This window comes from Zingiber officinale, chromosome 3B, assembly GCF_018446385.1.
Source record: "Zingiber officinale cultivar Zhangliang chromosome 3B, Zo_v1.1, whole genome shotgun sequence".
NCBI classification, from domain to species: domain Eukaryota; kingdom Viridiplantae; phylum Streptophyta; class Magnoliopsida; order Zingiberales; family Zingiberaceae; genus Zingiber; species Zingiber officinale.
Window position 1 is genome coordinate 89,174,795 of NC_055991.1, and position 18,691 is coordinate 89,193,485.

Genomic DNA, 18,691 nt, shown 5'->3' on the forward strand with positions numbered 1-18,691 from the left:
TTGTTCTTTGTTTGTGACCCAATAGGTTCTTGTAACGTTGGCAATGCCCCTAAACTCATTTAGAAGCATAAGTAATGAGCGGTATCTAGCAATACATCATTACTACCCAAGTTACAAGAATGTTGAGATCCAACATCACCTTGTGACTACTAATTGTGACTCCTCACAATTTGTGACATTGTCCTTCTATCCTAGACATCTAGATTGATCAATGTAAGGCATAGACCGTGTCATCCTCTAATCAATCTAAATCTTGAACTCCAAGTAGACTCACTCGATCAAATGAGCTCAACATCTCATGTTGACTCATTTGGGCATGGCCATGCACTTCGTGGTCTAACTCTATCAAGAATACCGATGTCACTCCCGTCATATGGGAGGGATAGATCTCATCTACATCACTCACATCCCTCTGCATAATTCGTTATATACCCAGTAATCGCCTTTATAGTCCACCCAGTTACGGGTGACGTTTGACGAAACCAAAGTACATAACTCCTTATGTAGGGAACCATGGTGACTTCAGGTCTAAGGACAAATAGTCATACTAATAGTCACATGAGAAAGTATATGACACTCATTTAACGATCCATGATACTTTCTCATGGCGGGTCATTCAGTATACATTCTCTAATGCATACCCATGTGTCAACTTGATATCTCTATATCCATGACTTGTGAGATCAAGTCATCGAGTTGACTTACATGCTAGTCTTATTGCATTAACATTATCCCTGAATGTTAATACTCGACTAGGAATGATTAAGAGTAGTGTTCCCTATATCATCTCACTATCGATTCAACCAATCGATTGATATAGGTAAGAACCTTCTACTCAAGGACGTTATTATACTTAGTTTATTTGGCACCAATACAAGTAAGTATAATAACCAAAAACCAAATGTCTTTATTTATATAGAATATGATACAACAAGTCCAAAATACAATCATCAAATGATTGGCTCTAGGGCTCTAACTAACACTACATAGTGGCTCATAGACAAGGACATGTAGAATTTTTATTATGGTGAATTTTTTACAAGTATTTTGAATAGAAAACGTATTTATAGTTAACATGATACTAATTGTCAAAATATATTATTGTAGAAAAGATATGTTTGGGAGGAGGGCCAAGGGGAAATGTTCAAAAATATTTGGAATGCCTACTTCTCTAAATTGTACAGGGACATGTTGTACAAGTGGAGGTAGAGGAGTACTAGGCTATCCAAGGTCTTTGATGTAGTTTGGTCGTCTTGGAGAGCCATTTGGGATGTCTAGCATTGACAGGACAATTTAGTGATTGCTCGAAGCGATCGTAATTCAGAGCCTACTAGGCCAATCACCAAATCCACAAAGCATATTGCTGGATTTTGTTAGATTGTGGAGTATGCCTCTGACTTGGTAAGTTTAAAATTAAGTTATATAAATATTTCTTACATATGTTTTATTATTAGTTTTATTAAATTTATATTTTTTGTACACAAGTTGCTGAATTATAGAGATCTCCCACTTGTTGGGAGATATTTAACAAAACTCATAAGAAGAAAGATGGGTTATTTGTTGATCGACGTTTTTCAGCAATTAACATAAGAATAATAAATTTCATGAATAAATTTATAGACTTTATGTGCAGGTTAATAAAATTATTACCTTGACATAGGAAGCAATGCCCACTAGAGTTGCTGAGGCATCTCAGCGTAGGGCAGAGGGAGAAGCGTCACAACCTCTTTCCATCAATGTAGTTAATGACATTTATTATGATATCGTTGGTGGGAGGAAGAAGACCTCCTTCTACGAGCTTGACTATCATGCCAAAGTTATCTATGAGCAGATGATGGCTTCAGGGATCAGGGGTAGTCCTAGTTCCTCCTCATCTAGTGAGGTACGAGAATTGCAGGAGGAAAATGAGAATTTGTGGACTTGACTATCGTCGTTGGAGGAGACGATGGTTGGAAGGGACGTAGAGATATGAGAGATGCAGTAGTGACAAGTTGAGATTGATGCTATAATTCGTCATATGCAAGCAATTGTAGCGACTTTTTCTCCGTATTCATAGATGTGCCACCTACATCGTTTGGAGTCCAAGGAGACCCGGGATCTCAACCATTCTCTTGTTTAGTAGATCATTTTGAGGTATATTATTATTTATCTTAACTTTTAATTTCAGTGAAAATAATGTTATTTTTTAATAATTATATGCATATCTGATTGTATTATACATTTCTATGATCAATTTTAGAATTTATATATTTTTATCTAGGGGCATAGGTATATATTTTTAAATAATGTCCACTAGCTTTTGTTTATCAGTTTAAGATAAGTAGTTATATCTTTTATAGTTTAACATCGCATCTTCTATTCATAACTAATCTCAATTAAATTTAATGTAGGATAAGAGATTATTTTGTTTAAGATTTTGATTAGGATGAATTGTATTTGATAACTTTGGCTTGTTCCTTATTTTGATTAGGATGATGTAAACTTTATCTTGTATTGGATATGATGGACTTTATCTTGTATTGGATATGATGGTCTATTATAGATTTTTGTTTATTAGATTTGGATCTGTTTTTGAATTTAATGTTATGTATTCATTTTACATTTTAATTCATATAGATTGTTGAAATGTAATTTATGATGTGGAGTGAGTTTATTATATTGTAATTTGTGATGTGTAGTAAGTTTGTTATGAGTTTTGTTTCGATGACTTATGCGTTTATTGTGAAAATCATAGTTTGTGATGATTGTAGTAGATTATATTTAAATGTAAACAGGGAAAATGAGGAAAAATAGAAAGTGTTTGCTATGCGATAGCATAAATTAGCGACGGATTATTTAAATATCTATCTCTAGTTGCGACGAAAAGTTATTTTTCCATTGCTAAGTGTAGACAATTGGCACTAGCCATGTTAAACATCGATACTCTCCAGGCTTAACAACAGAAGTTTATTTGCCATCGTTAATCTATTAGCGACGAAAAATTAAATTATTCATTGCTAATTTCTCAACGAAAATTTCATTCCGGTCACCTCTATCACTTAATAGAGCGATGGATATTTAAAATTAGTGACACATCTTATATATTTATCCACACCTAAGTGACAATCACGATACATATTCTATTATTAATCAACTACAATTTATCATTAATGATATAATAGCGATGGAATATTTCTACCACTCAGTGCCGGACCTGTGATTTTGGAGCCTGAGGCGAACAAAAAAAATGGTGCCCTCAAATTTTGACATTCATATATTTTTCAATCAATATAAATATAACAACATTTTTAATTCTAGAAATAAAAGATAAAAAATATATCATCCAAAACAATATATCATAAGTAAATATTAATAAAATTAAAATATCTATTCAGGAACTGCTCTGATATCAACTGTAAGACCATGGAGTTTGTTTTGGTGCACTTACAACTGCTCTGATATATATAATTTTTAAAATTTTGGTGCCCCTAAAATTTATGGACCCGAGGTACTTGCCTCACAATTTACATTAAAAGTCCAGGCCTGCTACCACTATTTGGTATAATGTTTTAGTCATACAAATCACAATTCATCACTTAATTATCGTCGTTCTCAACAACCACCCCTAGTGGTTAATTATACATATATAGTTGTTGAACCACTCACGCAACTCCATTCCAACTACTTCAACATTTAAAAGATTAATTAAATTTAAATCTACAATATTTTAACCAAAAAAATAAATTTGTATGATAATATATTATCATTTTAATCAAAAAAATATTAGATTAAAAAAAAATCTTTCTTAGATTTTGTCGTTACGAGTCACTAACTCCACGGACCCATGGAGAAAATAAAAACATATGATGCACGTGTTGAATGCTGATAAGCTTCCATTGTTGACCCGACTTTTCCTAGAATTTGACAAGATATATGCAAATGATAAACCTTGTTTTTAATTTATTTTATTTTATTTTAATTTGTTTATCTATAAAATGGTCCATTACCAAGTAAGGAGATGGCCAACCACCCAAAGTTCTCTAGTAGAGGGATCGTCATGGGCTTCCCTTCGAAGGAGTATTTGGTGGTGCCGAAGCCGGTTGTGCTCTTCTTCCTCTTCCTCGGCTATATTAAATTTGCCATCTTGATGGCCCTCTACTGCCTTGGCCTCTATGACTCACTCGAGCCGCTCATCTCTCCTTTGGAAGAGTTTGAGTTCTACTTCTTAGATGGTATTGAGGTTTCACCATTGACGAAGCCTACTTTTGAGATCAAGAAGCAGCTAAAGGTGGTGGAATTCGTTAGCCTAGCGCATAAGTACCAGGTGGAAGAAGATGAGTATGATGACCATGATAATGGGCCAAGATGTGTTGTTTGCCTAGGCAATTTGGAGGCGAAGCAGAAGGTTCGAGAGCTCAAGAATTGTATCCATGCCTTCCACGTGGAGTGCATCGATAGATGGATGGATGCGGGTCAACTAAATTGCCCTTTGTGCCGGGCAGATCTATTGCCTACTATCTCAAAGGATGGCAAATGGGGAAGCTTCCTTCATAGTTGGGGGCGTCGGGAGTGAGATTTTTTAAAATTTATTTCTACTTAATTATCAAATTAACCTTTTTTAATATATATTTAAAAAAACATGTTCGATAGATATATTCATTCGTCAACAGAGTTGGGTGGAGGGTTACTTGTGATGAAAAAGAAGTTCCGGTGTTACTTGTCCAGATACTTTGTATTTTGACTTGGTGTCAATGCAGGTAGTTGAGATTGAAATGTGTTTGAAATCAAGGGAGAAGGACAAAGGAAAAAAGGAAGGAATTTGTCGCGACTCGCGTGTAGGAGCCTGTATCCGTTCTATATGTGACTTCGAATGTAACAGGGAGCTCAAGCGCGTCTAAGGGTTGTTCTTTGTCTTTGTCATTGTTGGCTTATTGGAGAATTTTGCTTTGGAGGAAAGAAAACTCGTTCGCAAGGTGAAGCGACGGAAGAATAACGTGAAGCCATTTGTAGTGTCCGTCACCTTGTAGTGTCCGTCACCTTGTAGTGTCGAATGTGATGCACAACAAACAAAGAAAAAAAATCCTATATTTAGCGACCGATTTATTCCATCGCTTATGTAATTAGCAACGAAGTATATTTTATTGTTGAGATTTTTATCACTAACATTTTTCACGACAAAATATACAAAGCTATTGCTAATTAGCAATGGTATATATATTGTTGGTGCAATTTATATTAACGGACTAACTCAAAATAAATGACAAATAAGTTAAGTTAGGTGTTATCGTAATTTAATCTTGTTACCGAGTATGTAAGATTAACTAACTTGACGGGTCAAGAGGACTTGGCACCAGACGGGAAGTTTAGTTGGGATATTTGATTTTCGAGTGGCTAAGTCTGGATGTACGATTCCGGCAGGAGATCAGGATGTGCGATTTCCGAGTGATGAAGTCCGAATATGCAATTTCGGCAGGAAGACCTGATGGGTTAGTTTGAAGTCAAGGAAGTAACTTGACACACGGTAAGTAGAAGTAAGTCAATGGAGGAAAGTGACTAAGTGAGGATGCGTCCTGGTTGAGGGGATAGTAGACGTCAGTCCAATTTAGGTATATTTTGAAAATCTAAATTTAGACCCTGATTGGCTCTAGAGGACAGAGTCTAAGTCATAAATTAATTATATTATTATTGTGCTAATTTTATTTTGCAGACTAGATATTATCATGTTGGACTAACTTAACTCGCAGGGCAAAAGGAGCAAAAAGACCTCAGGTGAACAATACTAAGGCACCTTCAAGCATTGGAAGACACCTTCACACTGTTCATGGAAGGCGTCTTTGGTGCTATAGAAGACATCTTTGGTGCTATGGAAGGCGCCTTCCAAGGGATAAAATTTAGACTTCGTCGCAGATAACGATAACGAGTTCAGGATCAGATTTGATACGTTGGAGGCACCTTCAAGGCTATAGAAGGTGCCTTCCAAACTTTTTATAAGGGTGTCTCGAGGAACATTCAAAACATAACTTCTATACGAGCTTCTACGCGTCCGATTAGCTTTCCGACTACTCCAGCTTCCTACTGTTGCTTTACTACAACTCTGTTATGCCCGAGTGCCGCCGAGAAGCCGACCAAACACCGAGCTCGAGCCGATTACCTACAAAACATGTTTGGTAACAAAGTATTAATTCCTGTACTTAATTACTGCAAGCGGAAAATGTAGCTTGTTACATTTTTCGATTCTTTTTATACTCGATCCCCTCTTCTAGCGATTCTGGAAGAGGTGTTTTAGTGGATTACCCATTGAGAGGTTTGCAGGCTCTAATCCTTAGAGTAGGAGTCGCCAAAGGATCCGAACCAAGTAAAACTGAACCGTATCTTTTAGTTTTCTATTTTTATTTGTATTTCTGCTGCACGTACTTTGATTTAAAAATAAAAAATATAAGATTTTTGAAAACCACATGATCCATCTCCCCTCTCACGCACGTCTCGATCCAACAAGCGATATTAGAGCAGGTTCTGCTATGAATTGGTGCAACCACCAATCAAGTTAGGGGAACGATTTTAATTCTTTTACGGATTTCTATTTTAACGTATCTTATTTGAATTGGTAAAATTTACCTTTTCATATAACTATTTTCTATTTGGTTTTTACTCGAAAGTGATGCAACACCACTCGAGTACATTTTTTTTTCTCTCAAGCACTACTAATCCAAGACTAAGTCTTGATACGTCCTTTTAGCTTTTCAATTTAAGTAATCAAATGACCCAAGTTGAGGGATTCATCACCGCTTGTCCTCAACTCTTCAATGAAAATGATTTTCAGTATTGGAAGAAAGGGATGGAGGTCGTCTTTAAGCAATGATTCACTATCTGATAAGGGTACCGAGTGCTTGTAGACAAAGCAACAAAAGTACCATTTGATCCAGAAAGATGGAGTCTAGAGGATATGAAGAAAGTCCAAATTGACTCAAAAGTGTTAAATAAAATCCAATGCGGACTCACAAAAGAAGAACTCAATTGAGTCGACTCGCATAAGAATGCAAAGGAGCTATGGGACAAGCTCATTGAACTACATGAAGGAACTAACGATTCAAGGGGTAATGAAACATGATCTATTATTGAATTCTTTATTTAATATTAAAATACAGTACAGAGAAATCACAAGCCAACTACATGTGAGGATCAAGGATATCCTCAACGGCCTACACATGATAGAACATCAACTCGAGAATTGAGATGTAATCAAGTATGCTCTGAACTCGTTCCCTTGAAACTCACTATGGGCATCGATCGTAGATGCCTATAAGGTTTCAAGGAACCTCTCAAAATTAAAGTTGGATGAATTATTTTGTGAATTAGAGTTGTATGAACAAACTAACGGTCCAAAAGTCGAGAAAGGAATTGCTTTTCTTACAGGTACTTTGAAGGGAGCTAAATCTGAAGCTGAAACTAAATCTGAATCTAAATCAGAAGAAGAAGAGCAATTAGTGAACCTAGTAAGGAAGATGTTCACTAGACGTAAGAAAAGCTTCACTAGACGTGACATGAAAAAGATGTCCAAGTCCACATTCAACAACTCAAAGGCAAATGTCATATGCTACAGTTGCAATAAGAAGGGGCGCTTCAAACATGATCGAATGCCCGAATGAAGACAAAGTCAAGAAGACAAAGCAAAAGAAAGCACTAAAGGAAACTTGGGACGAGTCTTCTTCGGACGGATTAGGAGCAGACGAATTGAAGCAAACAAGTTACCTAGCACTAATGGTAACCAGAGGTCAAACAGATCAAGAAGATGAGTCAGAATACAAGTTGAGCAATAGATCTACATCCGATTCAGACGAACCAATTGGGGTAAAATTTAATTACACTACAAATTTCTTTAAAATCATTTCATGCCTAAACAAAAAGTTAATTAAAACAGAGGAACATGCTAAACTCCTCCTTAAGGAAAATAACATCCTTAAGGAACAACTGAACTTGATATCTTTAACTGATCAAGTTCAAAATAGAAACTCAAGTTGTAAATCTTAAGGAAGAAAATTCTATTTTGAAAAATCAAGTTAAAGAGTTAAAAGAATAGTTGGAAAAGTTTACCTCAAGATCCAAGTATCTAAAACATGATACTTGGATCCCAAAGACCTATGTATAATAAATTCAAACTCGGATACAAGTCTAACTCAACATTAAAATCATTTTTAACTCTAACTCAAAATAAAAATTAACCAAAGCTTAGGTTTCGAAGGATGTCTAACCACGCAAGTAGGACTTAATCAATACTATGTACCAAAAATAAAATTCACTACATAAATAAAAAATAAATCAAATAACTTACTCTTAAATTCAAAAATTAAATCTTCAAAAATAAACGTAAACCTAAAGAATAAAAACAAATACACCTAAATTAAACAAAAACAAATAAACCTAAATTAAACAAAAATAAAATTAATCTAAACTCAAATTATAACCAAGTCTATTATAACTATAAAGTAAATCAACACAAAAGTATAACTTAAAAGCTCAGTAATTCAGGATGAGACTCAAAATTAGTTGGCACATCCAAAAATTAATAATTTACTCGGCTGGGTAATTAAGACTAGAATAACAGTACTGGTGAAGTTTTGGATGATAGTAGGTTAGGGAATCTCTGCCTATGCATGTCTAGGAAGATGTGGCTTCGACTTGGTACATTTGGTTTAGTGGAACTAACTGAAACTACCCCTTACTAATTTTAACTAGTTAGACCAAAGTTTTGTATTCAGTTTAGTGGATAAGACTATTTAAAAATTTTCAAAGGCGTGATTACTCTAATGATGTCCAGGTGACTCACCACTACATAGAAGTTTATCCAAAAAAAGTCTATTTGTTGAATCCAAAGCTAAACTTGAATCTAACACAAAGTTAAACTAAATCCTGAAATTTAACTTAACTCATCTCACAAAATTATAGGATTTCTTGATTGAAAATATAGATCGGGTGGAATGACAAGGATTTAAATTAAAATCAAATTAAAATTAAAAACAAATTAAAATTAAATTAAAATTAATTTAAATTTAAATTTAAATTTAAATTAAAAAATTAAATTCAAATTAATTCAAATCAAATTAAAATTAAATTAACTCAAACTCAACTTAATAGCTTAAAAAAAATAAAACTAAAATGACCGCCACCAAAGGTGCTTCCGATACAATCGAAGATGCCCTTAGAAGGGTGGAAAAAATTCTGCCCTAACCAACTGATGGTGCCTTCAGTTAGTTGAAGACGCTCTCCATAACGCATGGAAGATGCCTTTAATCCCAATTGTTACAGCGAACAGAGCCTTTTGCTCTGTTCGCAGCTCTCCCTTCAAGGCACCTTCTGTAACGACCCAAATTTCCTCATTATGAGTTCTAATAGTGGTTAAAAATATTTAGAAATACTTTAGAAATATTCTAGAGATTTTTAGAAATTTTTAGAGTATTTTTATGTAATTTTTGGAGTTCGTTTGCTATTTTTATCAAAAGAAATAAGTTGCAAAAAAAATAAAGAAATTAAGCTGAGGTTCGAACCGGAGACCTCCGGTTAAGCAAAGTCTTAAGTTGTCTCAACTGACCAAGTGCCCAAGCAGGCATTGCTGATTAAAAGAAGAGAGAAATTTATTTAAGTAGTAGTTAATAAACGGAAAATAAATAGGAATAAAAGGGATTCAGCCGAGATTTGAACCCACAAGCTCCAGCCGACCCGAACCCTAAGTTGTTCCATTTGACCAAGTGCTCAAGCGGGTGTTTCTGATAAGAAGGGAAGCGAAAAATATTTATATGGTAGTAGATAACAGAAATACCTAAGTTATAAAGAGAGGAACTTAGGGCTTGATTTCTCCCATGACCTAATTTCTTACCTCTCCTCTTTCTCTCGCGCGACGTCGGCCTCAGCTCAGGCGGAGACGCAGAGAAGCTAGGGTTTTGCTTTCCGGCGGCCGGCCAAGGTCCAATCCGAGAAGTCTCTTCAGTCTTCATGGTTCCCTTGTCGAGGAGAGCAAGGAGACGCAAGGAGTCGCCGGAGATTTCAAGTTATCCGAACCCTAGAAGTCTTCTCTTCAGTTGTGAGTCCAAGAAACCATTGTAAGTTGCTACTCACCTACAGTAGGAGTAGTTCCGCAACTTTGTTTTCTTCTTTACTTCCTTGCCAAGCATGAACAGTCCTCCTCGTGGCAAGTTCATCTCCTTATGAGAGGGTGAGATTTGTGAGGTAAGGGGGTAGGAAATCTAGGAGATGTTGAAGTGTTTACCTTGGAGGTCTGATTGATGAAATAGGTTGTGGCTTGTCCTTCGAGAAGTTCCTACTTCGGCTTGTGATGTTTTCCTTTCGGGATTTCCATGAGTTGGTGATTGAATGTGATTTTGTTTGGATTCTTATTGAAGGATCGAATTTCTGGACTCAAACTCGTGCTGGATAAATTGGGTGAGGATGTTCCTATTCTTCATGGGGGTTTCGGGTTCCGATTAGTTCTTGTTCATATGGAAACTGTTGCACTTGGTGGATTATGGATGTTTTGTATTCTCTGTGTCATTTTAAGTTCTGTTAGTAAGGCATGGATTTATGGTTTACCAGTCCTATTTCTTCTTCTTAATAGCTTGGGTTCGGAACCAAGATCGTGATGTTTTTGGTAGGTTTGTGTTACCCATGAAGTTCGTGTTTTGATCTGGGAATTATGTGATGTTCTTACTTCTACTGGTGTCTCCTATAGGATTTTCGTATGAATTTCGAACATCTATGATTGAAATTGGGAGTTGTAGCTTTAATTCAAGGTTCCTATTTTTCGTTTAGTGGGTAGTTTCTCCATATAGGTATGGATGAAGGTTTTTCCTTAGATAGGCTAGTAGGTAGCTTCAACTTGCTGTCCCTGTTTTAGCACAAGGGATCTTGTTTGATTTCTACTCCTATGTGGATTCTTGTAAGCTTATAGTGCAGACTGTGTAAGATTATAATGCAATTTACTTTGTGAAGATTTTTATTAAGAAGAGCAGTGCAGACTTTTACTAAGTAGAGCAGTGCAGAATTTTCTTTGTTAAGTTGTATGCGAATTTTTGGTTAAGTTCATAGTGCAGTTTTTAAAAGATTATAGTGCAGTTTGGTTAAGTCTTTATAGTGCAGAATTTGGGTTAAGTAGATATGCAGATTTATCTAAGTTTGAATACAGATTTTTACTAGGCTTGTATGTAGATTTTGAATTGTATAGCATTGCAGTTTTGATGGTTTAGCATTGGAAGATCCAATTAGATCTCTAGTAGCTTAATTAGATTTGCAGATTTTAATTAAGCTTATAGTGCATTTTTTTTATTAAATCTACAATTTTTATATATAGCATGCTTAGTCTTGCTTCAATTCATATGGTGCTACGGTCCAATGGGTGGGCTCCCATAGTCGCCCCTAGGTTCAGATAACCTAGCTCTAGGTTCAGATAACCTAGTAAGAGCGAGATAATATAAATCAGCTTATAAATCAATATTTTACTTTTATCAGTGGCACTGTGCTGGAGTCTTAGTTGTCCTTGGGTTGGGCTCCCATAGTCGTCCCTAGCTTTAGATAACCTAGTTAACCCTACTAGATTCGGGACTAGCTACCTCGGGTCTAGTTAGAGATGCGCTCATAGCAAGTACAGTTGTCGGGTCCATCAACAGCATGATTATTATTTTTTATCTATTATGAGAATAGTTTTCAAAACTTCACAAATCAGTTACGTGAATACAGTTCAGTTAAACTTATTATTCTGAAGAATTAAAATATAAGTTTTTAAACAAAAGAAATAAGCTTCACATAAGTTTAATATCCAGCAAGTTCAGTTTTCATTTATGCTAGCGTGTTTGTTTAGATTTGCTTTACATGTTTAGCATTCCGGTATGCTTTGTTTCCTTTGCTGTTAGATGAGTATGAGTAGTATTTTTTTCTGAGCATTCAGTTTTAGATTTCTTCCAGTTACATGCATATTCGAGTTTTGTGAGTTAGATAGCGCTTACTAAGCAATTTTGCTTATAGTTGCTTTTTCCTTTTACTGCAGATAAAGGAAAGGAAAAGCTATAGCAAAGGAAGGTGGCAAGGAGGTGCGGATGGATGTGTGATGCCCGGACTATAGAAGCCTTGGGATTTAGTTTAAGATTTTATTAAGATACTTTGTATTTAGACTACTGGGATTGTTTATTCATGTAAATAATTTAATTCATAAGATGACTTCATGTACTTAGAATTCCTGCATTGTTATGCACATTAGACCTATCATTTGTGTTGTATAATGGATGCATGCATGTTTAGATTAATACATATATTTCAGCATGATTAGATTGATATGTAGATTTAGATGTGAACGTATACTTGAGTAGTATGTGTAGATTAGTCATTTAGCTTTCCGCTGCTAGTTAATTGCATGTTTAGAGAATTTATGTATTGATATTCACATGTGTGCAATGTTAGTTATGATAAGTTAGTAGTCCAGTAACGCTCCGTTCCCTCACGGACTAGTAGTTAGGAGGGTGGGGTGTTACAAGTTGGTATCAGAGCGGTTCCTATTCTCCAGCATCACACATCAGCACCATCCTTGCCGTCTTCAAGTAAGAAAGTATTTAAATTTTTTTTTAGTATGTTTTCTTTATTCTTTACAGTAAAGAGAAATCCTTAGAAGTATTAGATTATATGTACAGAATAGGGAAATGTTTAGAAGTACTTATAAAGTTAAGAATTCTGCTTAGTTTCTTTTTACATAACTAGATGTCAAGAAGAGGATATCCCCGTACCGCTCGTACTGAAGATCAAGCACAGGAGAATGAAGAGCCCAGAACAACTGAACCAAATCTTTCTGAAGTTGTTGCTCAACTTCAGAGACAAGTAGCGGAGCAACAACAAGTGATCGTCAATCTGATGGCGAATCAGCAGCCAGTCCCTCCCACTCCTCCAATAATCAATGTGGAGACTCCAGTGGTGACTGAGGTTCCACCAGCCGCCCTGGAAGTTCCCACAGCACCTAGAAGACAAGAAGCATATCTGATACAGTGGCTGAAGTTGAAGCCAGAAAGTTTCTCAAGCACGACTGAGCCCTGGGATGCTCAGGCTTGGTTTAAGACACTGGAGAGCACCATGGAGCTTCTTGACTGGCCAGAAGTCGAGAAGGTCAAGTGTGCCTCTTTCTGCCTATCAGGTGATGCTCGTATATGGTGGGAGAGAGTTAAGAGCAAGAGAGTAGTCAATCGGATGAGCTGGGCTGACTTCGAGACAGAGTTTTACGAAGAATTCTTCCGCCAACGGATCACCAATAAGCATCATGAGGAGTTTATAGAATTCACACAAGGTGACCTGTCAGTGGAAGAAGTAGTAAGGAAATTCAATAGGCTATCTCGTCTCTGCCCAGAGCTAGTAAGTACAGAGAAGGAATGAGTCAGACTGATGCTCAGGATGCTGAGACCAGTAATAGCACTTAATGTGAGTAGTGGAACTCACCAGCCCCAGACTGGCGAAGAGTTGGTCAGCAGAGCATTAGTCGCTGAACACTATCTGGACAGCATCAAGGCACAACGAGCACAACACAAGCCAGTCAAGATGGAGGACAAGACAGCAGGGAGTCAGAAGTCCCAGGCAAGTGAGCATAACGGGAAGGGCAAAGATAACAAAAGGAAATGATGGAACATAGGGGGTAGCCAAGAGGGAGGTCCAGCAAGCAAGCAGACCAAGTTTCCTCCCTGTCCTAAATGTGGGAAATTACATCCAGGAACCTGTCTTTTGGGTACGACCGGATGTTATTCATGTGGCCAAGAAGGACATCTAGCTAAAGCATGTCCTAACAAGTTTAAGTCACCTCAGCAACAGTCAGTGCAATATGAAGGCAAGCCTGCACAGTTACACCACATGACAACATCACTAGAGGAACCCTATCTCAGTCAGGGAAGGTTGGAAGCCCCACCTGTTCCAACTGATGCCAGAGTATTTTCTCCCACTAAGGAAGAAGCTGCCGGTACCTCCACGGTAGTCACAGGTCAAATAACTATCCTTTAGCATTTAACTACCTTCTTAATTGATACTGGGGCTACCCACTCTTTTGTGTCAATTGCTTTTGGCCAAACCTAATAAAGTACCCACTGCCCAAAATTATTCTAAGTTCGTGGACGAACTTTTTAGAAGGTATGGGGAATTGTAACGATCCAAATTTCCTCATTACTTGTTCTAATAGTGGTTAAAAATATTTAGAAATACTTTAGAAATATTCTAGAGATTTTTAGAAATTTTTAGAGTATTTTTATGCAATTTTTGGAGTTCGTTTGGTATTTTTACCAAAAGAAACAAGTTGCAAAAAAATAAAGAAATTAAGCCGAGATTCGAACCGGAGACCTCTGGTTAAACAAAGTCTTAAGTTGTCTCGACTGACCAAGTGCCCAAGCAGGCGTTGTTGATTAAAAGAAGAGAGAAATTTATTTAAGTAGTAGTTAATAAACGAAAAATAAATAGGAATAAAAGGGATTCGGCCGAGATTTGAACCCACAAGCTCCAGTCGACCCGAACCCTAAGTTGTTCCGTTTGACCAAGTGCTCAAGCGGGTGTTTTTGATAAGAAGGGAAGCGAAAAATATTTATATGGTAGGAGATAACAGAAATACCTAAGTTATAAAGAGAGGAACTTAGGGCTTGATTTCTCCCGTGACCTAATTTCTTACCTCTCCTCTTTCTCTCGTGCGGCGTCGGCCTCAACTCGGGCAGAGATGCAGAGAAGCTAGGGTTTTGCTTTCCGGCGGCCGGCCAAGGTCCAATCCGAGAAGTTTCTTCAGTCTTCACGGTTCCCTTGTCGAGGAGAGCACGGAGACGCAAGGAGTCGCCGGAGATTTCAAGTTATCCGAACCCTAGAAGTCTTCTCTTCGGTTGTGAGTCCAAGAAACCATTGTAAGTTGCTACTCACTTGCAGTAGGAGTAGTTCCGCAACTTTATTTTCTTCTTTACTTCCTTGCCAAGCATGAACAGTCCTCCTCGTGGCAAGTTCATCTCCTTATGAGAGGGTGAGATATGTGAGGTAAGGGGGGTAGGAAATCTAGGAGATGTTGAAGTGTTTACCTTGGAGGTTCGATTGATGAAATAGGTTGTGGCTTGTCCTTCGAAAAGTTCCTACTTCGGCTTGTGATGTTTTCCTTTCGGGATTTCCATGAGTTGGTGATTGAATGTGATTTTGTTTGGATTCTTATTGAAGGATCGAATTTCTGGACTCAAACTCGTGCTGGGTAAATTGGGTGAGGATGTTCCTATTCTTCATGGGGTTTTTGGGTTCCGATTAGTTCTTGTTCATATGGAAACTGTTGCACTTTGTGGATTATGGATGTTTTGTATTCTCTGTGTCATTTTAAGTTCTGTTAGTAAGGCATGGATTTCTGGTTTACCAGTCCTATTTCTTCTTCTTAATAGCTTGGGTTTGGAACCAAGATCGTGATGTTTTTGGTAGGTTTGTGTTACCCATGAAGTTCGTGTTTTGATCTGGGAATTATGTGATGTTCTTACTTCTACTGGTGTCTCCTATAGGATTTTCGTATGGATTTCGAACATCTATGATTGAAATTGGGAGTTGTAGCTTTAATTCAAGGTTTCTGTTCTTCGTTTAGTGGGTAGTTTCTCCATATAGGCATGGATGAAGGTTTTTCCTTAGATAGGCTAGTAGGTAGCTTCAACTTGCTGTCCCCGTTTTAGCACAAGGGATCTTGTTTGGTTTCTACTCCTATGTGGATTCTTGTAAGCTTATAGTGCAGATTGTGTAAGATTATAATGCAATTTAGTTTGTGCATATTTTTATTAAGAAGAGTAGTGCAGACTTTTACTAAGAAGAGCAGTGCAGAATTTTCTTTGTTAAGTTGTATGCGGATTTTTGGTTAAGTTCATAGTGCAGTTTTTAAAAGATTATAGTGCAGTTTGGTTAAGTCTTTATAGTGCAGAATTTGGGTTAAGTAGATATGCAGATTTATCTAAGTTTGAATACAATATTTACTAGGCTTGTATGTAGATTTTGAATTGTATAGCATTGCAGTTTTGATGGTTTAGCATTGGAAGATCCAATTAGATCTCTAGTAGCTTAATTAGATTTGCAGATTTTAATTAAGCTTATAGTGTATTTTTTTTATTTAATCTACAATTCTTATATATAGCATGCTTAGTCTTGCTTCAGTTCATATGGGACTACGGTCCAATGGGTGGGCTCCCATAGTCGCCCCTAGGTTCAGATAACCTAGCTCTAGGTTCAGATAACCTAGTAAGAGCGAGATAATATAAATCAGCTTATGAATCAGTATTTTACTTTTATCAGTGGCACTGTCCTGAACTATCAGTTGTCCTTGGGTTGGGCTCCCATAGTCGTCCCTAGGTTTAGATAACCTAGTAAACCCTACTAGATTCGGGACTAGCTACCTCGGGTCTTGTTAGGGATGCGCGCATAGCAAGTACAATTGTCGGGCACATCAGCAGCATGATTATTATTTTTTATCTATTATGAAAATAGTTTTCAAAAATTCACAAATCAGTTACGTGAATACAGTTCAGTTAAATTTATTATTCTGAAGAATTAAAGTATAAGTTTTTAAAGAAAAGAAATAAGCTTCACATAAGTTTAAAATCCAGCAAGTTCAGTTTTCATTTATGCTAGCGTGTTTGTTTAGATTTGCTTTACATGTTTAGCATTCCAGTATGCTTTGTTTCCTTTGCTGTTAGATGAGTATGAGTAGTATTTTTTTATGAGCATTCAGTTTTAGAATTCTTCCAGTTACATGCATATTCGAGTTTTGTGAGTTATATAGCGCTTACTAAGCAATTTTGCTTATAGTTGCATTTTCCTCTTACTGCAGATAAAGGAAAGGAAAAGCTATAGCAAAGGAAGACGACAAGGAGGTGCGGATGGATGTGTGATGCCCGGACTATAGAAGCCTTGGGATTTAGTTTAAGATTTTATTAAGATACTTTCTATTTAGACTACTGGGATTGTTTATTCATGTAGATAATTTAATTCATAAGATGACTTCATGTACTTAGAATTTTTGCATTGTTATGCACATTAGACCTATCATCTAAGTTGTATAATGGATGCATGCATGTTTAGATTAATACATATATTTCAGCATGATTAGATTGATATGTAGATTTAGATGTGAACGTATACTTGAGTAGTATGTGTAGATTAGTCATTTAGCTTTCCGCTGCTAGTTAATTGCATGTTTAGAGAATTTATGTATTGATATTCACATGTGTGCAATGTTAGTTAAGATATGTTAGTAGTCCAGTAACGCTCCGCTCCCTCACGGACTAGTAGTGAAGAGGGTGGGGTGTTACACCTTCCAGCTAAATCTTTCCACCCTTTCTCCACTTCTTCTTCCAAGATTCCCAACAATGCCTCCTCGGTACACTCTAACTTAATCTATCCAGTTATTTTGGCTATTTGTATGTTTTTTCTTGAATGTTTTGTATGTGTATAAATCACTTTAGGAAAAGGCGAAATGTTGTACCATCCCAGCCTAATTCGAGTAGTACCCCCTCTGTCGATGCTAGATTTCCCACTGAGTGACTTAGGCTAGATTTTTTACAGTATTCATATATTGCACTTAAATCTAGGTTTTTGAGTAGGTCACTCTTCACTCGATACTCTGCCCCTATCATAGAGGAAATTGACTATTACTAGTTAAATAGACTAGTTTATTGTAGTCATTCAGTAAACTTAGACTTGTGTGTCTAGTTTTATAACAATCTAATTAAGATTGATGATTTGACATACTCCACTAGAGTTGGTGGGAAGGACTTTAGCTTCTCCCCCACTCTATTGTATTGTATGATAACTTAGTACTTAGGAGGGTTGCCTATCCATTTTTGTGTTATCCTAGTAGGGATTTACCATTTGTCAAACCCTACTCCAACATTACATTGGATACTATCCACATGCATTTTTTTAGGGGAGAGACTACCTATTGTGACTGAGTTTAGGTCGCTCTCTCTTAGGGTTCAGGGCTATGTCTTGTATCGAGTCTTGACCACCTATATTTTGCCGATCACATATCACAATGTTGTGATGATGTGACTCTCCCACTTCTTCTTCATGTATGCACTATGCTAGGATCTAGACATCGATATTACATTATACATATTTTAGAATGTCATTCATGCATCCAGTCTTGTCACTAGGCGACAGTTTCATATGCCCTATTGTCACATCTTGATATATATATTTTCAACAATAAGGATAGATATGACTCAGGGTACATCCACTTCCCTTAGCACGTATGACAAGATTGGTTAGCATCAGTTTGCATTAGTGCATATAGACAACAATGCTCAGGGGGGACTGACATGGAGAATGGGACCGCAGCTAGATGTTCCAAGCGAGGCTGAGGATGAGTTTCCACTCATCAGCCGAGAGGGAGGAGTTGCCGACATTTATGGCTGAGGAGCTCTTTGGACCTCTTCTAACCCAGCCCTCGACTTCGACCTAGACCTTGACTTCGCTATCCATCGAGGACTAACTTGCTCAACTTGAGGAATCTTCCACATAGATCTAGCAGTTAGTCTCGGATGGTTCAGCGCTATTTAGGGAGAGATGACCACCGAATTCTCCTCTCTCCGAGAGGAAATGACCACTGGATTTTAGCAGATTCTTCGGGCTTTGTGAGCACCTGAGCAACCCCCACCTCCATCAGCTGATGATGACCAGACCTGATTATTTTTAGTACACTATTGTACATTGT

General features: G+C 37.0%; 1 protein-coding gene across 1 annotated transcript; it reads left to right on the forward strand.

The window, feature by feature from the left end:
* The first annotated feature begins 3,997 nt into the window (after positions 1–3,997).
* LOC122055004 (brassinosteroid-responsive RING protein 1-like) lies at positions 3,998–4,552 on the forward strand. The gene has a single exon (XM_042616407.1). It carries the CDS (start codon positions 3,998–4,000, stop codon positions 4,550–4,552), a length of 555 nt encoding a protein of 184 aa, XP_042472341.1.
* The last annotated feature ends 14,139 nt before the right edge of the window (positions 4,553–18,691 follow it).

Coding starts and splice junctions, on each gene's coding strand:
- LOC122055004 (XM_042616407.1), top strand. CDS start 3,998: ATGGCCAACCACCCAAAGTTCTCTAGTAGAGGGATCGTCATGGGCTTC.